This window comes from Patagioenas fasciata, chromosome 2 (assembly GCF_037038585.1).
Source record: "Patagioenas fasciata isolate bPatFas1 chromosome 2, bPatFas1.hap1, whole genome shotgun sequence".
Taxonomy (NCBI): domain Eukaryota; kingdom Metazoa; phylum Chordata; class Aves; order Columbiformes; family Columbidae; genus Patagioenas; species Patagioenas fasciata.
In genome coordinates this window covers 79129136-79148686 of record NC_092521.1, presented here as the reverse complement: position 1 = coordinate 79148686, position 19551 = coordinate 79129136, and the positions used below count along the sequence as shown (strand labels likewise).

General features: G+C 38.0%; 1 protein-coding gene across 1 annotated transcript in view; it reads right to left on the bottom strand.

Moving 5' to 3' along the window:
- Positions 1 to 19551, bottom strand: part of TRIO (trio Rho guanine nucleotide exchange factor) — a 252964-nt gene that overhangs the window by 128082 nt on the left and 105331 nt on the right. Inside the window, 2 exon segments of the mRNA XM_065831948.2 lie at positions 6448 to 6639; positions 12830 to 12952. Of these exon segments, the coding sequence (XP_065688020.1) occupies positions 6448 to 6639; positions 12830 to 12952 (315 nt within the window).

The window sequence follows — 19551 nt, the reverse complement described above, 5'->3', positions numbered from 1 at the left end:
GAATATAATCAAAGAAAATTATTTTTGAGTAAGTATCTTCCCAAGCACACAGAGTTGTTTTATTAGGGTAAAATATCCATCACACTCTTTCAGAATTTATTTTATTTTTCATTTTTGTAATAACAGCTTTCGGATATGCAGTCAGCCTTCTCAGCAGGCTAAGACAAAGGAAGGCACACAGTTTCTGCGTGTAAAAATTGCCAATTCCTCTTTCTGCCCCTGACCCCAGCACAGCATTGCAGTATGTGTATTATCACAGGCACAGTTGTTGTAGGAGCTATTATTTGTACAGGGCTAAATGTTGCAATAATATGCCCTATTAAGTATATCTGGACATAGAAAGGGGCTGATATGTTTGTGTCTTGTCTGTAAGCTTTGGCTTTCAGGACATGCAGTGGTCAAAACACTGCATGTTTTTTAAAACAAAAAAATAATAATATGTTAAACTGCCCCAGAGTTTGTCTTCCAAAGTCTTTCAGAGACATTTAAGATAACAAATACCTGCCTATTTTTTTGAAAATTAGATATAATTATCTTAAAAAGTTTCAAATATCCCTATCTATTCTATAGTTAGAATGGAAACAATTTCTTATTTAGAATAAATTCATCCTCGAAGCAAAACCAAGTTTGTCACATCTTTCTAAAATTATATCGACTACTGTTATGCTGCTAGAATTTGTCCCATTTCTTAACCGAACAAGAAAAAAGCATCTATACCATAGCTTTACACAGTTTAAAGGTCTATTTCTACCTCACTTCTCTCAAGCACTTAGTGCTATTTCAATAATGCATGGCCTTTAATCTGATCCCTTTTTTTCAAGCAAAGTAGCTATCAGTATTGAAAAACTCAAAAGAGAAAATCTGTGCTGGCTAACTGGACTCCAATCCTATCGAACTAGTATGCTGCAACACACTTCAGTGTGCTGCCACTGAATGTTTCTCTTATTTCAGTTTTAAAAACTGTCCTTCTCAACTCTCAGCTTCAAGATGACCGGCATTTCAAAGTACTGACCAGAGACTGCACCACATATGCTTTTCCAGACCCATAAAATTAAGCATTGTTGTGCTATAATGACACAACAAAAATATTAGAGACGCACAAAAGCCCAGGGGACAGAGCCTTCACACTTAGATGAGGGCATCCAGAAGCTGCTCTGCTGCCAGGAAACAGCATGCAGAAGAGAAAGCAGCCTTATTATGCCATCCAAATCCAACCTGTAGACCATCAGCACAGATGACTCAAACATTCAGGAGTGACAGGAGACCAGAAGCACAGGTCTGTTACCTCAGGATCCACCCTGGGGTGAAATGAATGAAAGGCTGCACAGACAGACACCCTTTCCATACCAGATAATGCAACGGAGGACATATTTCTAGCAGTGAGTTGTGAGACAAAGCAAGACCATTATCAGCAAGGTTTTCTGAATGAAATACATGTTCATAGCTAGATGTGAATTAATCGGCAGCATTATGGCCAGAACAAGGCCTCCTCAACCTTCCCATGCACTGGCATGCTCAAAAGGATGCCACCTTCCTTCAACAGCTTGCACAGACTACTGTTTCATTACTTTTGGTCAGGAATAGCAAGGTTTTGTATTGGAAATGTTAGCCAATTCTACTTCCCTTTTCTTTGTTTCAACCTCAGTCTATTCTGGTGCAAAGTTTAGTCTGAGTAAGAGAAAAAAAAAAAAAAAAAAAGAGACATCTTCTAGTAACACCATTAAGCATATTGTGTATACATACAAAGTGCTCTGAGCTATTGTATAACTGACTTGTCAGAATACACACAAAAGGTTATATGCAAAAAGCGAACAGGCTCTTAAGAGATCATTCTCTTCCATGTACAGTCAGCCTGGTCTGTATTCCCACACTTGACTCCAGTAATGAAAATATCTGTTGCTCTACTTTGGCACTACTACAGACACCTGGTTTGGCCAGGATTTCAGTCTTCCCACTCATAGATGCTGAGGGGGCCATTTCAGAGAGTGTGTGTGTGCGTGCATGTGTGTCTGTGGTTAGATGTATGGAAGAGTTTGAATTCGCACCAAAATCCTGTTCATCTCTACTTGGTGACAGATTTTACAGCAAAGACTATCATGACTCTTGCTCCTATGTTCTTTTATAATAAGCATTTATTTAGGAAACATATCTGTGCAATTTTTTTCTCACCTTGTCTCTCCCCATATTTATTAAATGTCAAAAGACATAAAAGCCATAAGGATTCACCGTCTTGCAATGGTCTATAGTTTCAAATGTTCAGTTGCATTTTATCCATCTTCAGGCTGGGAACCTGCCAGGATACAGTACTTTCAATGCAAAGATTCTGGCAGGGATATTTATGGTCCCAAACACTTTTAAAGCTTGCCAGCACACGGCTTAACTTCAGTACATCACTTACTGAAAAATTTGGCTTAAGGATTGAAATTTCTCACTGTTTGCATGGGAGCTAAAAATCAATATTCACAGTCTTACAAATTTAAAACTAGTAATAACATAACGACATGGAATCACAATTTATATACGGAAAGCAACTGATTTTCTTGGATCACCATTAAGCAAAGTGAGTATCGGTGTACCATTCCATAACATTGCATTTCTGGCTTTTCTGAATACATCCTCTTTTTCCCCAATGAGAAATGTGGTCTACTGAGGTTAGTCTATGAGGAGCCTGAGAACTTAAACATTGTTTTGCGATGTTTGTAAGCCACAGGAACCTCTGCCAGCTTGTAACCACCTGGCAACAGAACTTCCGGAAATGTTAAAGACAGCCAACGTGCATCGTAACAGGCTGCTGCACATATAGTACACAGCTGCTCTGTGCACAGGTATAGCAGAAGTCTGTTGCTTCCAGGACATGCCAAGCTGAACTATTGCTTTCGTGGCAAGCACACACCGCTTCTGAAAGCGGGAACTGTGTGCTGATTTACCAAGCACCAACAAAGTAACAGTACTGCGCAGACACTGCAGAGCTGATGCTTCACTGGGAAGTTGGGTAAAGTCACAGGCAAATTCTGTGCCAAGTATAAAGGTTATTAGCCCAGTTTTGGCTGGGACTGAGTTAATTTTCTTCCTAGTGGCTGGTATAGTGCTGTGTTTTGGATTTAGTATGAGAATAAAGGTGATAGCACACTGATGTTTGAGTTGTTGGCAAGCAGTCAAGGAGTATTCTGCTTCTCACACCACCCCACCATTGAGGAGTCTGGGAGTGCAATGTTTTGGAGGGGACACACAGCTGGGACAGCTGACCGCAACCGATCAAAGGGATATTCCACACCACATGAAGGAGGAAGGGGGAAAACGTTCAGAGTAATGGTGTTTGTCTTCCCAAGTAACTGTTACACTTGATGGAGCCTGGCTTTCCTGGAGATGGCTGAACACCTGCCTGCCAATGGGAAGTGGTGAATGAATTCCTCATTTTCTTTGCTTGCGTGTGCAGCTTTTGCTTTACTTACTAAACTGTCTTTATCTCAACCCAGGAGTTTCTTATTTTCACTCTTCTGATTCTCTCCCCCATCCCATCTGAGGGGTCTGAGTGAGTGGCTGCGTGGTGCTTAGTTGCCGGTTGGGGTTAAACCATGACAGTTATGTAAAACTACAGAGAAGAAAAGTAGTATTGGAATGCTCTCATCCAGAGAAGGAACATTCATTCAACATGAAGCATTTCTGGGAAACAGAATAAAACACAACAAAACATCCTACTTCAAAAAAATCAAGTGATTGAATGGATATTGGAGCCAGATTTCGAAGTCTCAAACCAGTCAACAACTCAAGATTACCAGCTTTTCTCAGCTCTGTGGCTCCCTCCAAACTGTAACACACAAACAGGGGTTTTGTTCATTATGCCTGTTTTTCAGACCAGAAAAACAAACAAAAAGATACAAGACACAAAATTCACCCTGAATACTTGAAAGGTAAAATGCGTTGGTGGGCTTTCTTGTTTGTTTTGTTTGATTTGGGGTTTGTTTATTTTTGTTTGTGGGTTTCATTGGTTGGTTTTGGGGTTTTGTTTTGTATTGTTTTTCTCTTTTTTAAACAATTCAAGTATCTCCTTCCTGTTCAACTACCATGCTACCACTTGAACTTCTCTCTTCACTAGCTAAGTGTGCACATTAATTTCTTCACTCCATCATATAGTGGAAAACTATGCACTAATTCATTCAGCAACTTCCCACATCCTGTAGGAGAAATGCAATTCTCCTGCCAACAAAGCATGGATGATTTTCAGGTTCAGGGCATTTTTATCTTCCATCTGCTTTGTGATGCCTTCTCAGCACTCTTCATGCATATTTGGTAACAAACAATGTGCTCTTGAAAACAGATCAGAAAACACAAAGCACAAGACAGCTTTGACTTCGCTATTTCTTTACACCTTAACCAAAGGACTAGTCTACTAAATATGAACCACCTGCCTCTCTCATCTGTATTTGTAAGTAGAATGCCAATAAATAAAAATATAGTCTTACTTATATAAGTAGTCTTTTTAATTTTCCGTGCTTTATTAGGTATAAAGGTCAGCCACATGACAAAAAACCCCCCACAACCTGTGTACATCAGCCACAGTACCTTTCCCCCAAAGTCTAGGCTGCGAAGAGGCTGCCATAGTAACAGCTGTGTGCACTTAGAGTTCACAATAATATCTATTTTCCCAAAGACATAAATCAAGATACAGACTATTTTTTTTTTAATAAAACATTATTATCTAGGGGAGCAGTGGCAACATTCCAGCACATCTGGATCAGCCTCTCAGAATTATTCAACAGTGACTCAGATCAGTCTGCCTTTCAGTTTTTGGGATTCTTCAAAGTCCTTTCCTTGCAAATCTTTTTACAGTCTCCATCTTTCATCACTACAACAAACTGTATCCCTTTAAATACCATTCCAGCTGCTCTTCTTGATGCTAAGAAAAACAGGTAATGAATAAATCTATAGAAACAATGAACATGTCTCAGCAGCTGCCTGCTCCTGTGCTTTGCAACAGGCAATGGAACAGCACTACATGCTCCAGAAAAGTAAAATAAAAAAGTCACTCCCTCAAAATAGCTTACAATATGGCATTTATGTTTTGTTTAAAAAAGGAGAGTCCTGGGAGAATATCGGCAAGGAAGCATATAACAGAAAACTGATGGGGGAGCTATGTACTCATGTCTAGAGCTAAAAAGTAATTCAATCCTGACCTTCTTCAAAACCCAACTGCCTTGTGTGTTTGTTTCAAGTGCAAAGCAGATGTTTCACATACAAAAAACCTCCCACCCTTACCCTCTACAAGGTTTTGCTGAAGAAGCTACTTTGAATACTATGGATCCCCACTGAACAGACCATTTCTTGATGTAGGGTGAAGGGAAGGAAGACATACTCTGATATGCTGTGATCCAGAAGCCTTTCATATTTTCACCTAGTTGGAGCAGCAGGAAGATTTAACACAAGCTCTGAACAGAAAACAAGTAACCCACAGTAGTCAAAATTCGCCACTACCTTTAACCAAAACCGCTTACTGTAGTCCTTACTAATGCTCTAGCCTGTTCCCCCCCTCTCTTATGAACTTACAAATTTGTATGATCAGCCAGAAAACTCATCTGGCCGAAAACTGCGTTTGGTTAAATTTTATTTTTCCTGGTGTATCAGTTCAATCTTTGAAGAAGACTAAAAATTGCATACATGAGGCAAACCACTGTCATTATCAGATAAGCTCTTTAGGTTATGAAGAACTATCTATATATAAGATCAAAATGTAGTGTGTAAAACAGTAAAAGGAAACAAAGCCTCTCTGGGCAGCAGGGTTGCCTTAGGTAACCTTGTGCTTCTGCCACACGTTTCAGTCTCCTAAACAGTGTCAGTCTAACAATGTGTGTGACAACTCAGTTAACTTCACTGGAGAGCTGGTTGGACCAAGCAAAACATAAACAAACAAACCAAAAAGCAGCAAGAAACAAAAAAAACCCGACACAAACAAAAAACATGGAAAATAAACAAACAAAAACCCCACAAACAACCCCCCCAAAAAACAAAAGCACAAAAAAACCAACAACACTAAAAACCAAAACCAAACAAATAAAAACCAAACAACAACAACAACAATAACAACAAACAAAAAAGAAAAAACCACCATCACAAAAGACAAAAGTGCACAGTACTTATTCCCCTGCAATGCTGCCTTTTAGCTGATCTGGCCCTTCCCTGTGGTCAAAAAAGCATGTGTACTTGCACAATAAAGGAGGCAGAAGCTTCGTGTGAAAAGCAAAAATAAATAGAAAAAGAAAAAAGAAAAAATCCATAAACAAGACAACTACCCTACCCTAGTCCTCAATCCGCAGTGAATTACAAACCAAAACTCATCCTATAATAGGTGTTTCATGACTTGCTATGGCAAGGTTCTAAAACTGAAAGTAACATTGGACAATACTGGTTTTAAGGCTTAAAGTTAGGACCACAACTTAGCAGCAGTTTTACCTCTTTAACATGAGTGTGAAAGGACACAGACATGTCCAGCAGGATCTTACGTTGCTCCACACGCCTCACAAAATCCTGTATCCGGTCTTCGAGCTGATGGGCAGCTTGATAAATTTCCTCTGGGTCACACTCCCCAGTCTGAGCAAGCTGTTCGGCTGCTTCTAAGAGTTTATCTGCGTTGGTATATGTGTTCTGTAAAGAAATAAATTAGTTTTACAGGATTAAATAGAAGAAAATCCAGTCAGTATACTTTAAAGTCACTTCACTAATGAAAACAAAAGCACAAGAAGGCCCTTGGAATGTATTTTTGTTTCTTCATTTTTTAAGGTAGTAGAACATAATCTTGCCATTTTTTTATATTTCTAGATACTTTTTCATTTAACTGTGAATAAATTGATTCCTTAGCTCCTTATTTACGTCTATTCATGTATCTCCTCGACCTAGGGCTTGGGAGCCTATTTATTCTTCCTTGGAATTAGTATTTTATATTCACAACTAGTATAAAGATCAACCTAAGTGTCTGATTACTTGCAAACTGGCCTATTTCAACACTTGAAAAATCACTAGAGTCACAGCCAGAATACTTTTCAAATGTGTATTACTAGAAGTGAGAAAGTTCTAGCTGCTTGCAGAGACAATACCAAATTCACACATCCAGCAGGAAGATGGAAAGTAACCAGGCACAGAAAGGTAAGATTTCTTTCCGTCCTTATAGAAGTGAGGTATCTAAAATTCACGTGTCAAGTGGATGATCATTTGTGAAAAAGCAGAAGCAGAGGAACATTTAAAAATCAGCTACGGATGAGTGTCCGAGTGGAATACTGTCCCAAGACATCACAGGATTAACAAATGCAGATAAGCAGTCTTATAGGAGGCTTGGGTCAATGAAGAAAACAGAACGGGAAAAGTCTGGTGCCTGATGTGCTGAGAGTGCTATGGCCCAGAGAAGAAAGAGATGTTTAAAAACTCTTAAAACTTAGAACTGGCAGCCTTTATATCTATCTATCTATCTATCTATCTATCTATCTATCTATCTATCTATCTCATTAACTCAAAATAGGACTGGTCCCAAACATTTGCTATAATTTGGGTACTCTTTTGAGCCTAACCTTGGGTTTTATGACTTAGAATGGTTCTCAAAACAGACTCATCAAGAAAGCATAGAACATTAACCTCTAGGGAAAATAGACTGAAGCCAAGTATACACTAAAGAAGCTTTGCTTACTTCACCACATCAGGTCTCCTGATAAGTTTGCACCACAGACTATTAAAATAATTCCTCACATTACAAACTACACTTTTCTCTTTTCCCTTTTGCCCTTCCATCTTTTCCCCAACTCAATTACATCAGCTAAAAACACTGCTTGCCAAGTTAAATTAAGCCTATGCAAATGTACTTTTCTTTGTCATGAGTATAGTATCACACCTCTAATTAACATTTGAATACCCACAAAAGTTAAATCCAAGCCTGGCCCTACAACTCAACTAAGGGGCAGGAAACAAGAGCTCTCTACCAGGGTCTCAGGCAAATTAACAGGCAAGCCCAGAACAGATTACATGACTCAGTGCAGCTTTCATATATCTGGGGGAAGTTCCCCCTTCATTTATTATAGTCTATTTATGTAAGGAATTCAATCCACACTGCTCCTTGATTTTGATAATGTGCATCTTAGCCCTTCCTTAACCTTTAGCTTTCTAATTGCACAGAGATGTAAGGAACTCCTCCCCAGTTTCCTTGGGAAAGCCTGCACAGACTATACACAAACCCACCCTTTTCAGCGGGAAGTTCACTACTCAATGCTCTGGATCACTGGCTCAGGCCACGTGCCTGGAACACACACTGGTCTGTGCTTTGGTGTTTTGACTTCCACAGTCACAGCTCACGCATGTTCAAGGCCAAAGAGCCTTAAGGCACTCCTCAACAACAACTACTTCATCAACACAGCCACACCCAGCTGCAGATGGCTGAAACAGAAGTTTCCTATTTTAATGAAAACTTTCTCTCACATGTAAAGCATTGTTTCTGAATTTCAGGAGTATCTTCCACGTAACACAGGCCCAGGCTTATCAGACTTCTTTCTGTAAACTGGACGGTGAACTGCCTCGACTTAGAAATGATCCCAACTTAGATGCTACTTCAAAATGGGTTGCAATTCTCAAACCTTAATAGCAGACACATGCCTTATCACTAAGATTTCTCTTTCATGTAGATCTGAAATATAATATAAATATTTATCTTGGTAGATAATAACTGCCCTTTGGAATAGAAATCACAGCAACTAGACATGCTGTACTAACTACTGCCTTTCCCAGCTCTCTGATTACTTCTAAACAATGCTTGGATAGAAAAAGGTAGTAATGTGAAGATTTAGAAAACGTTGGTCCCAAGGTGTAGCCAGTTACAAAACAGAAGGTTAGGCAGAAAGAGCAGTAGTTCTCCATTGAAGCTGCTTATCACAGTTTCCTAAATTGACAAAGAAGCCTTAATGGGGATAAATTCAACATCGTTTTGAAAGGGATTAACCCTTGCTCAGAATTTCTCCACTAGCACACCTTCCCCAGGAGAAACAAATCAGCCTGGTAAGAGTTTTAAGAAGTCCTCTAGCCCATCCTTCTGTGCCCCAAGATGCAATCAGGACTTCAGTGTAGAGTCTTTAACAGGCATTCTCCAAACTGCTGAAGTCTCTTCATAATGAAGAGTTCACCACCTTCCCCAAAAACATATATCTCATCGCTTTCCTAGTCTTCCTGTTGAGAATCTTTCTCTACATATTCTTCAGAAAAAACAAACATAATATTTTTAGAAAATATGTGAAGTGACTGATGCATCGTAGAAAAGTCAAAGGTGAAGTTTAAGAGACTAGTGCAAAAACAAGTACTATCAACAATAAATATAACAGCAGAAGTGAAGGTATGGACTGAATTTTATACAAACTGGAGTTTATTGCACTACAGAGGGGGAAGAGAGAGACACACAGATGGTGGTAGATTAACAGAGGTGTACAAATCATTAGAGAAAATTAAGATAGATTATTCATTAAATACAGTGGATGCTATCATGGTTAAGCATCAGACAAAACACTTAAAACTAAAAAGTAAAAGTATTTTTCATCTAAGAGGAGATTAAATTGCATAACTCATTGCCACAGGATCTGGCATACATTCCAAGAGCATAAACGTGTTCAAAAAATAGCTAGCCTAATTAAGAGAAGTCCATCAGTGACTGTTAAGCACTGGTTCTGCTGCATCCTTCAGTTCCAGATATCAAATAGGACCAGATAACTGGGAGGGTAAAGGTAACGTTTTAAGCATACAGTCAATTTTCTTTGTGCATCTAGTGGTGGCTACAAGACACTGTAAGACAGACCTTTAGTTTGACGCATTATAGCCATTCATAGGTATACAATCAGCTCAAATCCATAACTTTTTTTTTTTTTTAAACCTTAAAGGAGGTGAGAAGTGGTGGTGTTAGAGAAATGATAGGTGTATTCAAACGAGGTTTGGAAGAATATTTCTTGTGCATGTCTTGCACCAAGAAGACTTGAGTTCTTTACCAGATGCAATCTGCACATGGACAAAAGAACCGACATGTGGTAAAAGATCCCAGTACTTAATTTTTGCCATACACCTGTCATGTTTTTTTGGAGCATAGACTACTGTCAAAAAGCAGACACTGATCACAGTTGAAACAGAAATTGACTTAGAATTTAATACAAAATTGCATGGGAAAGTATAAGTGCACTATTGATCTACATCCAGTGCTTCTAAGGTGAAAATCTGTGCCCAAATTTGGCGTCTTGACATTTTGACTAAATGGTCTCTTGAATAGAAAGATCATCATGGGGATGGATGAAAAAAGAAAGAAAAAAGAAAAGAGTAAGCAGAAAGTGAACTGGACAGGCTTCACATGAAAAGAGCAACACAATTTAACAATAGTGGGTGCAAGTCAAACTTTGTATGTGTAGCACAAAAGTCAGTACATTGGAATTTAGGGAGGATTATTAGCTGGCTGAGTTTTGATTATCTAGTGTTTCTGTAGTGTTAAGAAATACTACAAGAAAAAAAAAAAGAGAGAAATGCCTTCCTTTCACACAAATTTTAAAGTGAATAATTTGTGAGCCCACAGCCCATTGACTCTGGAACATCATTTTTATTTGACACACAGCTTATGTTAACATCTCTCTGAATGCTGCTGAGGAACTGGCACCTCATTCAGAGTAAAAGAATGAGGGAATGAGGGAAAAGCAAAAGGGAAGAAAAAAGAGATAATTTTTGCTCCCCTCAAAATCAGGAGCGAGCCTTTGATCAGGAGCATTTAAGCATTACTGTTGGCTCCCTGCATTGGATAAAACATTGCCATGCCACTGACAGTTCACTTGACATGGCTCCCTCTCAACTTTTGAGTAGAGCAGACTGAAAACCCCTAATTATGCCTAGAGTCCTATTCAAAAGACCCAAACAACAAAACACAAGAAAAATCAACAACAAAAAACCCCAAAACACAACAAAGACCTGGACCAACCAGAAATGTTGGTAGGGAGTAAATCAGCTGAAATTTATTCGTGTTTTAACAAGGACTGCAGATTGTGGTCTCACACTTGAACATAATCTCCCTTGTAACATCAACAACAGGAATGCCTTTTGGGGCTTGCTTACATTCAGTTTTAGAGCAATTAAGAGGAACAACTCAGAGGGTGTGCCTCTCTTGGCAGTCACTACACATTCAAGGGTTAGAGATGAAAAAAAAATACTTATTGGATCATTTTGTCCATCCTTCTGTCAGTGGAAGATAGTCCCCTGTAGTATATTTAAGTTCTTTGACCAGCCTAAGTTTTCAGTATCTCCAAAAATAGAAATTCCACCCAACCTCTAAAGAAATAATTTTAAACTCTAGTAATATAACATTAAGTTTTAGGAAATTTTTGCTAAGAATTTGCTTTACAACTTTCTACTTTAAAGTACACTGCAAATGAACAAGATGCTTTTTTTACATCCCACTAATGGTTCTACACACTTCGTCCCCTTTGGTTACTCAAACATTTTTTTCTTCTTTGCTCAAACAACACAGTATTAAGTATGAGATCATTCAGGTTTTGTTAAGTGTCTTACAGAAATAGATTCTTGCTTGTTTGACCCAGAAAAATAAGTATTTCCACATGGAAACAGATTTTACTAAAAATGAAGTTTTAGTCACACATATGGAAAATCCAGCATGTGTATATACAAAACTAACAACACACTTATCATTTTGGAAAATTTTATAGGAAATCAATATTGAGGAAGTTTTCTGATTTACTTTAAGTCCTCAGTCACTGGAGGGCTCTAAGGCCACATTTACAAAAAAATTGTATTGAGAGCTTAATCATCCCATTAGGCAGGTAACTGTAAACACACTTTTGATGCACCCACTGCAGTAGATGTCACTGCTAAGCTTCTTTACATCACTTCAGAATTTTCTAATAATGCATTTTCTTCTTTGACTGAAGGATCGTTGTATCAACTCTAACTTAATGAGATTTTTCTTGATGAATCTTAGAGATGTTTACTCTTAAAAGTCATTAAGACTGGACAGAAAGAGCATGTTACTAAACAGGGAGGATTCTAGTCTTCAGCTTCTCATGGGTTCAATTCATCTCGCATTCCCTTTTCAAAGCTGCCACCCAAACCAACTTCCTCTTGTTAGGCTCCCTGTACTCCCTAGTATCTCTGTTTATATCAGCTTGATTTGTTTTCACAGAAAAGTGTATTTTGAAGTTCTATCAGTTCCACTTCAGGCTAAAACTAGAGTCTTCCTATGGAAAAAGTGTTGGTATTGGTGATTCTGAACAGGAGAAAATATACAAACTCAATTGTGTTTAAAAAAACCAAACCCCAAAGACAGGTTGGCCCGTCTGCTGGTTCATGTGGTTTCTTAGGAGTCCCCTCCTGCTCCCCACCTCAGACCATTGTGGTGATTTAAGGAGCTCCCCAAGCTCAAAGTCAGAAAGCAGAGCATTCAATTCATCTCCACTCTTTCTAACAGGCTGAACAAAAGTTTAAATGCTAGAATCTCATGGAATTAAGCTATTTTAAAAGGAGAGTTTCATTCTTCTGTGACTCAACATTTGAAAGCATGCTTCTGAAAATTATGAATAATAACAATAATAGCAGCAGCTTCAAGGCTCCCACTCTCTGTAGGACTGTGGATGTTTTTGTTTTTCTTATTGAAGCTGGAGTTCTAGGGAGAAATTAAATAAAAGCTTGCAATAGAAACAAAATAGTCCATTCTTGGAACTAATGTCTTTGTAGTGGAGCTCCCTCTGCCCAGCCCTTCAGTGCCAGAACAGGAATTTTTCATATATTTCCATAACAAGTGTACAGTCTTTCACGCAATTGTTTTTACCTGTGCAACCTCTTCAAAGTCTTCATGGCGTTTCTGCAAAGCTCTAGCCCGATGCAGGGATTTTCCCACTCCAGTATGTTTGCTAAGGAAAGCTTCTCCATGGTTTTCAATCCAATCCAACACCTGTGATACAGAAGAGAGACACACAAAAACTGAGTGGATATACTGAACGTTACAACAAAAAGACAGCTATTCAAGAAACTAAGTTGCTGTAAAGGGACTGCTTATAAAGAACTGTACTGTTGGACTAAAACACAGTATTGTCATTGAAGTACATTAATTACAGCTCATTAACTTTATTCAAGGCAATAACTAGCTCAAACTAGCTACATTATAAGATTATATTTTTATTTTGAAGCCTACCAAGGACAACCTTATTTCTACACATTCATCAATGTGACAGTAATCTGATCCAAATGGCTGGACACCTTGTGAGGGTCTCTCAGTAACCCATATATGCCTTCAGCTGACATTTTTCTGTAATGTAACACTAATGGGAGTTTGCACATTCCCCAGCAATGCTGGTGAATAGCACAGTGAAGTTTTTATTTTAGATGAGAAATCACTTCTACCACATATTATCAAGTCAAGAAGAAAGATTAAGCAGTAGAATTTTTAACTAACACAATAAAATTGAGTTGAAACCATTATGAGATGAATGACAATGTCTGCATTCAGAGCACATGAAGGATTTTGCCCCAATTCTGAAGAAGCACCTCCACAAAACATCTGATAGACATAGTTGAGTATTGTAAGTTTTATAGCTTAAAAAGTGAGGAACGAAAGACATTTTAAGGACATTAAAGCTTCTACCACAATGACTGGACTGACAGCTTTATAAATAATAAAAACTGCACATGTAATTAGTTTCTGCCAGTTAACACAAAGGATTACTGCACACATACCAAGCTTCTGATGACTGAACAGACAAAAACATCTGGTCTCTCTCCAAATTAATATATCTTAGCCATATCTTAATTCATTCATTAGCTTGCACGCATAGAGTATTTCATTCTTTGGAAGATACTCAGAGGTCCAAGAATGCTGTTCAGAACTAAAGACAGCTGTATATAAGTAATTTTCTTAAGTCAGCTAACCATTTTTATACAGTACTTATGTAGTGGTGTAGAATACTTTACCTAACAAGTATCTCCAGCATTCTTTTTTCTTTAGCTGAGTATTTTGCTTAGTGTTTAATATACCTGCCAGAAAGCTGTACCTTGCCTCTCCTTAACTACTTGTGTCCTTCACTCTGATTCCTGAAGTTAGGTGACCTTTTTTCCCCACTTTTCCCATACTGAAAGCATTTGACACTTAATATAAGGGAAAGATTTTTTTTTTTTTCCTCCTTCCAAACAGACTTGGGAACCATTCCTGCAACACACTATTCCCATATAAAACATCCATGCTTTCTTCAATAGACAAAACGACACCACCTGGTGCCATTTTCTCATTTATCCTGACTGTTAGAACATTTTTTAGTTTGCAAACTCTCTCTTACTGAACATCTTCAAAATAACGAACAATCCCATAGTGCCACATAATACAGCCAGTTCAAATCACGAACACTTATGCAATGTGTGTTTTTCCTAGTAAGTAATGCCAAAAGAATATTATTGTGTTTTAGGTCAATGTAGATTTTCATTTGCTTCATTGGAGGGAAAGTATTGATCAGAGAAGGTAAAGTGAGGACCCAAACATGGCCTCAGTTATCAGTGCCTTTGACTAGTTTCAGGAGACCGCTCTGCTTTTCTCATTATAAAAAGAACTAAAAAGAAACATGATCAGATGAGAGAATTAGTTCGGACTCTGGAGACTGCGAACAATTATAAGCTAACAAATGAAATCAACAACAAAATCTGCCCCAGAAAGCAGCCCGGGGAGAGTGATTTTTGCTCTAAATAATGCTCAGTAACTTCTCAAGAGAAGAAATTGTCATAGAAATCCAGTACACAGATCATGATATAAACCAGTCAACTAGAGAAATGTTGCTGCCTTTAAGTAAAATCAATATGACTAGAAATATTGTTAGCGCTCAGTCTTCTCACCTTGATTCTCAACAAAACTGAGGATGCATTCTTTATTTTGGAATTTCACAGCATGTAAAAGCAGAGTCAAAGTTAAGCTATGCTCTTGCCCATCAGAGCTCTTGCATACCACTTTAGCCAAAGGACAACACTTATCTGGCACCAATATTAGCCATTTAGCAATTTTAACTAATGCATTTTCTTCTTATTCCTGAGAGAGGTAAGAGTTACAGAAACCATCATACCAATCCATCAAGGGACTATTCTACAAATACCAAAAGCACATGGAATTCACTCTGGTAGTTTGGTAATGCATAGGAAGTTAAGAGGCTCAATACTTTTCAGTGAAAGGGTGAATAATATTATCCTCCTCTACAGCAAGTTGCTTTAACAACGTAATTAAGCTATAACTGCAGTCTCAGCAGAACCATCCTTATGCCAAATATAGGATCTAAACATATGCTTTGTTTTCTAGTACTAATACTGAATATATGATAGAAGAAACTACTATGGAATGATTGCATCATCTTCACAAATTCATTGCTCATGGCTGTAAGATATGTGTTTTGTATATGCTGCTGTCAGAAATAAACAACCTGATCTTTTGCATTTTCACCAATCTTCTCCACATTATTATCCTGTCCCTATCCCCCACCCCTTCAGCTACTTTGCACACACTCCCTTTTCTGATCTCCACCACTTACTTGGTGCTGACACAGCATTCAGAAGGGAAAGATGGACACCTCCGCATTTCTAATCTTCTGAGAGTTAAAATGTGGAAATACTTTCTCCCAAGAAAGAACCACTTTACCCTGGAACCGCCTCCAAAAGCCATGAGGGAATCATGCAGTGAAATCAGTATTATGTTGATGCTGAGCAAGTAATAAGCATTCTTGGCCCGCCCTTTATTAGTCACGACCGAAACAAGTAACTGTTACAAAAACTCAGATGGAGTCTTTGAGGCAGACAGATCAAGCGAGGAGAAGCAGCACATTCATCCAAAATGGACAGAGAAGACAGCTAAGGTCAGTAAGACCTAATAAATGTATGTTTTACTAATCTCTGGTTTGCAAGCCATCAGGAGTGTTTTTTAGGCCATTTACACCATATGAGTGCGAGCAGTATCACTCTATCAGAAACGTTATCTTTATGTACAATTTTGACCTTTCATGGCCTAGTAGCCCAAAAGCCCATATTGCTGTTGCAAGTCTACTTTTGTTGCTTCATATCAGAATCATCAGAGCCAGCTCCTTTCCTTAGATGAAAGGCTGGCATATATTATCCACTTGGTAAGCTTGCTAACTCTTAAACATACCATTATACTTTTATCAGCATGTTTTGCATTAGAAGAGTTATATTCAACAATTGAGTGCAACAGCCAGTGACATGAATGACTTTTTTTTTTTATTTTAAATTAAAATCCTCTTTTTTTTTTTTTTTTTGTATGTGTTAATATAAAAACCAGCCAGGAACTAGATCTCCTGGAATGATTCTGCTACCTAAGGTCAAACTCTTCCACTCAGTTTAAGACTGCCATAGGTTTTCACATTTCAAATTCCAGATTGGCTGTAATTCACATCTTATATACTATTTTTAATATTTCACATGCTACTTTCCTTATTACTTGCTCCAAGAAATTAGCAGATGACTCTTGATGTATACAACCAGCACCACAGTGATTTTGTTGATTTGGTAAGCTCCACTAGAAACATTCAATCGATACTGAGCATGCAAGTCAGAATTAAAAAAAAAAAACAACCTCAACACAGCCAATTCCCTCCTCCAACTCAGCTCCATCATGTAACACTTCGATGACCTGATATATTTCATTAATCCAGCGAGAAACTACACCACCAGAGGGAAGTCAAGAAAATCACGGGTTCATGCTTAAAGACAGTTACAGATTCACTTAAAATGCACTTGGTTGCTTGCCACTATGTGCAACTTAACTATAAACAGTGGAAGAGATCTGCACTTAGCTTATTTTGACGTGAAAAAAGCCATATTCAACTTTACTGACAATAACTTTAAAAGGTTTTCATGCTAGCTTTTAAAGCATGCTAGATAATTGATATTGTTAAGGTTTGAATGAAGACTAAGAAGTCCATAAGAATGTACAAATGAAAACAAAAGTATATTAGAAAGTTGCTTTGGAGCTCTACATAAACCATTCCAGAATTGTCTTGGGTATAAATTTAACCAATACCTCAAACCCAAGTAATTTCATACACTGAATGGTGTCAGTGATTATTAATTGAAGTGCTAACATTTCTCAGATAAATCAGATCATCTGATAAGGCTGTTTTGTTTTTATTTTACGAGAAAAAAGAATCCTGATAATTCAAGATCCCTTTTTTCTACTGATGGATTTTCGAAGCGGAGGTAACTACAATCTGCCAAACAAAGCTATCCCAGAGAAATACCATTATGTGCTTGCTGTTATCCTTAAGGCATCTGTTCCTGGCTATGAGATTAATTTGTCTGGTATGAAGGTTGAATTATCATTGTCTTACAGCACTAAAATGTAAGTATGAAAAGGTGCATTACAAAAGGGAATATTAACCACAATTCACATTGTGATTCGTAAGGCAGTACCCAAAATACACCAATATCTGCAAGTTAAAGTAACATAACAAAGAGCTGTAGTTCCACATGCAACATTTCAGAAGCCTCCAATGTGGATGTTAAGAGCCATTACAGGGATAAACCACAGGACAATCCAGTCTCTGGCAGTGGTAACTACTGGGTATTATGGGAAGAGTTTAGTAACATGACAAGCCAGGGCTGCATCTCTGTACATAAGATTTAGTGTGAAATCTAAAGTAGTTGATAAAGATGTACATTAGCATTAAAGGCCACAGCTTCAAACTGTCAAGACGATATCTTGGTATCTTAATGGAAGATCTGCCTTGCAAAGCATATAGAGAAACCAGAGGCACAAAGAGGAAGAAATGTCTACAACCAGTAGGTAAGGCACATACTGAATAATGAGCTGAGATGGATCAACCTTCTTGAGCCAGTCGTTTCATACTGTAAACTGCTCGTATACTCACAATCCACATGTATGATTTGGATAATACAATCTTGATACTGGAAGTTATAAAAGTAGGCAAAGCTGTACACTTTGTTGTTTTCAAACCTGTGACTATTTCATGTTAAATGCACCAGTTCCAATGGCTGGCAGCTCTCATACAGAGAAGGAAAACCCATCACCTTGCTGAAGAACCTGGTGGTGACTCTACGATGACTTGAGTCTAATGAAGGGTTATTTGCTAACTTAAAAGAACAAAGTAGTCTCAGAACTAACTCCTCCACTCTGAGAGCCATCACTTAGGAAGGAGCAGAAAATGAGTTTCTTACAAACATCTTATGATTCCAGAGATAATAAAGGCAAAGAGTAGGAACAGCACAATAAGACTCTCTGTAGCATTTGATGAACCCTTTTCCCCAGGAAACAAACTGCCTGCAGCCTGGCCCACAGGCCTGAAACTTGAATTATGTATCTGGCAAATAACCTCCAGAGATCACTTGGCCTAGCTTGCCTAAGTAGGTCCTACTTGAATTGAATCAAAACTAGAGGAGAAAGTTACAGGATCCAATCTGCACTTGTTGGCACCAGGGCTACCGCAGAGAGGATCTACGTTTTTCTCCATGAGAAGCAAACCACAGTGTTAATTTCAGTTTCTGAAAATTCCTTATGAAGCCTTCTAAGCTGAAGAAGTGATTCGTTTGTGGGCAGTGCCTCATCAATTTTGACAAGTGCCCTTCACTGATGACTCATGCAAGTACCAGCACTGGACCCTTCTGATTAGCTACTATTTATGTAGTAATCTTGATGAAGAGGCTCTAGGATTTATACAATGGCATAACAGTGTCTTTAGTTTGGTTCTCTATGCCTTTCCTGACTATTCATAACATCGACTCTGCTTGCTTCTACTCTTTTTGTCAGCTAACATTTTTTTACGCCTTTCTGGCTCCTTCGTCACATCTGAGTTTTGAGAAGGTGGATAAGTGCTTGCTTTCAATATATGCCTCTTTTTACATAAAAAGTAAGTAATAATTTTTTAATAACTTTACACTTAATTTACTGCTTAAGTATTTTTAAGTTGTTTTCTTTAACTTGCACTGCGTAGAAAAGAAAGTCAAGCTATCAAGATTTCTCACTCTTCCCACCGTCTGCCTGAATTATGTATTGTTTTCAACTACTGTAAAATGATGGAAACCAGGTTATTTCAGTCCCAAGTACTCACATCCAGCACCTTCTTGAACCAGGTAAGTACAAGAAATTCAGCTTAGAGTGCAACTAATTTGGAAGAAACAAGATTAGTTTAACCAGAATGTATGACTGGCTATCAAAAAAACCCATTCAGAAGTTCCTGATCTGTGAACACATTCACACAGAAATGAAAGAAAGTGATCAGCAAATACTGGCCTTGTTTAATTTTTAAGACTACAAGCTATTAAGGGATAAATGACTAATGTCCCTGTCAATTGCAGCCCAAGGCAAACATTTTTTGTTTATTAAAAACCTATCATCAAAGGAATTCTGTAGAGCTTTACCTTTTTAAGCTAAACCCCTGTCAGAGATATTAATGCCTGTACTTAAGTACTAACTTTTAAGGATGCCACCATAATCATAAAAATATGGCAGCTAATAGCCATTAATTCAAGAACAGCGTCATTGTCAGAAAGCAA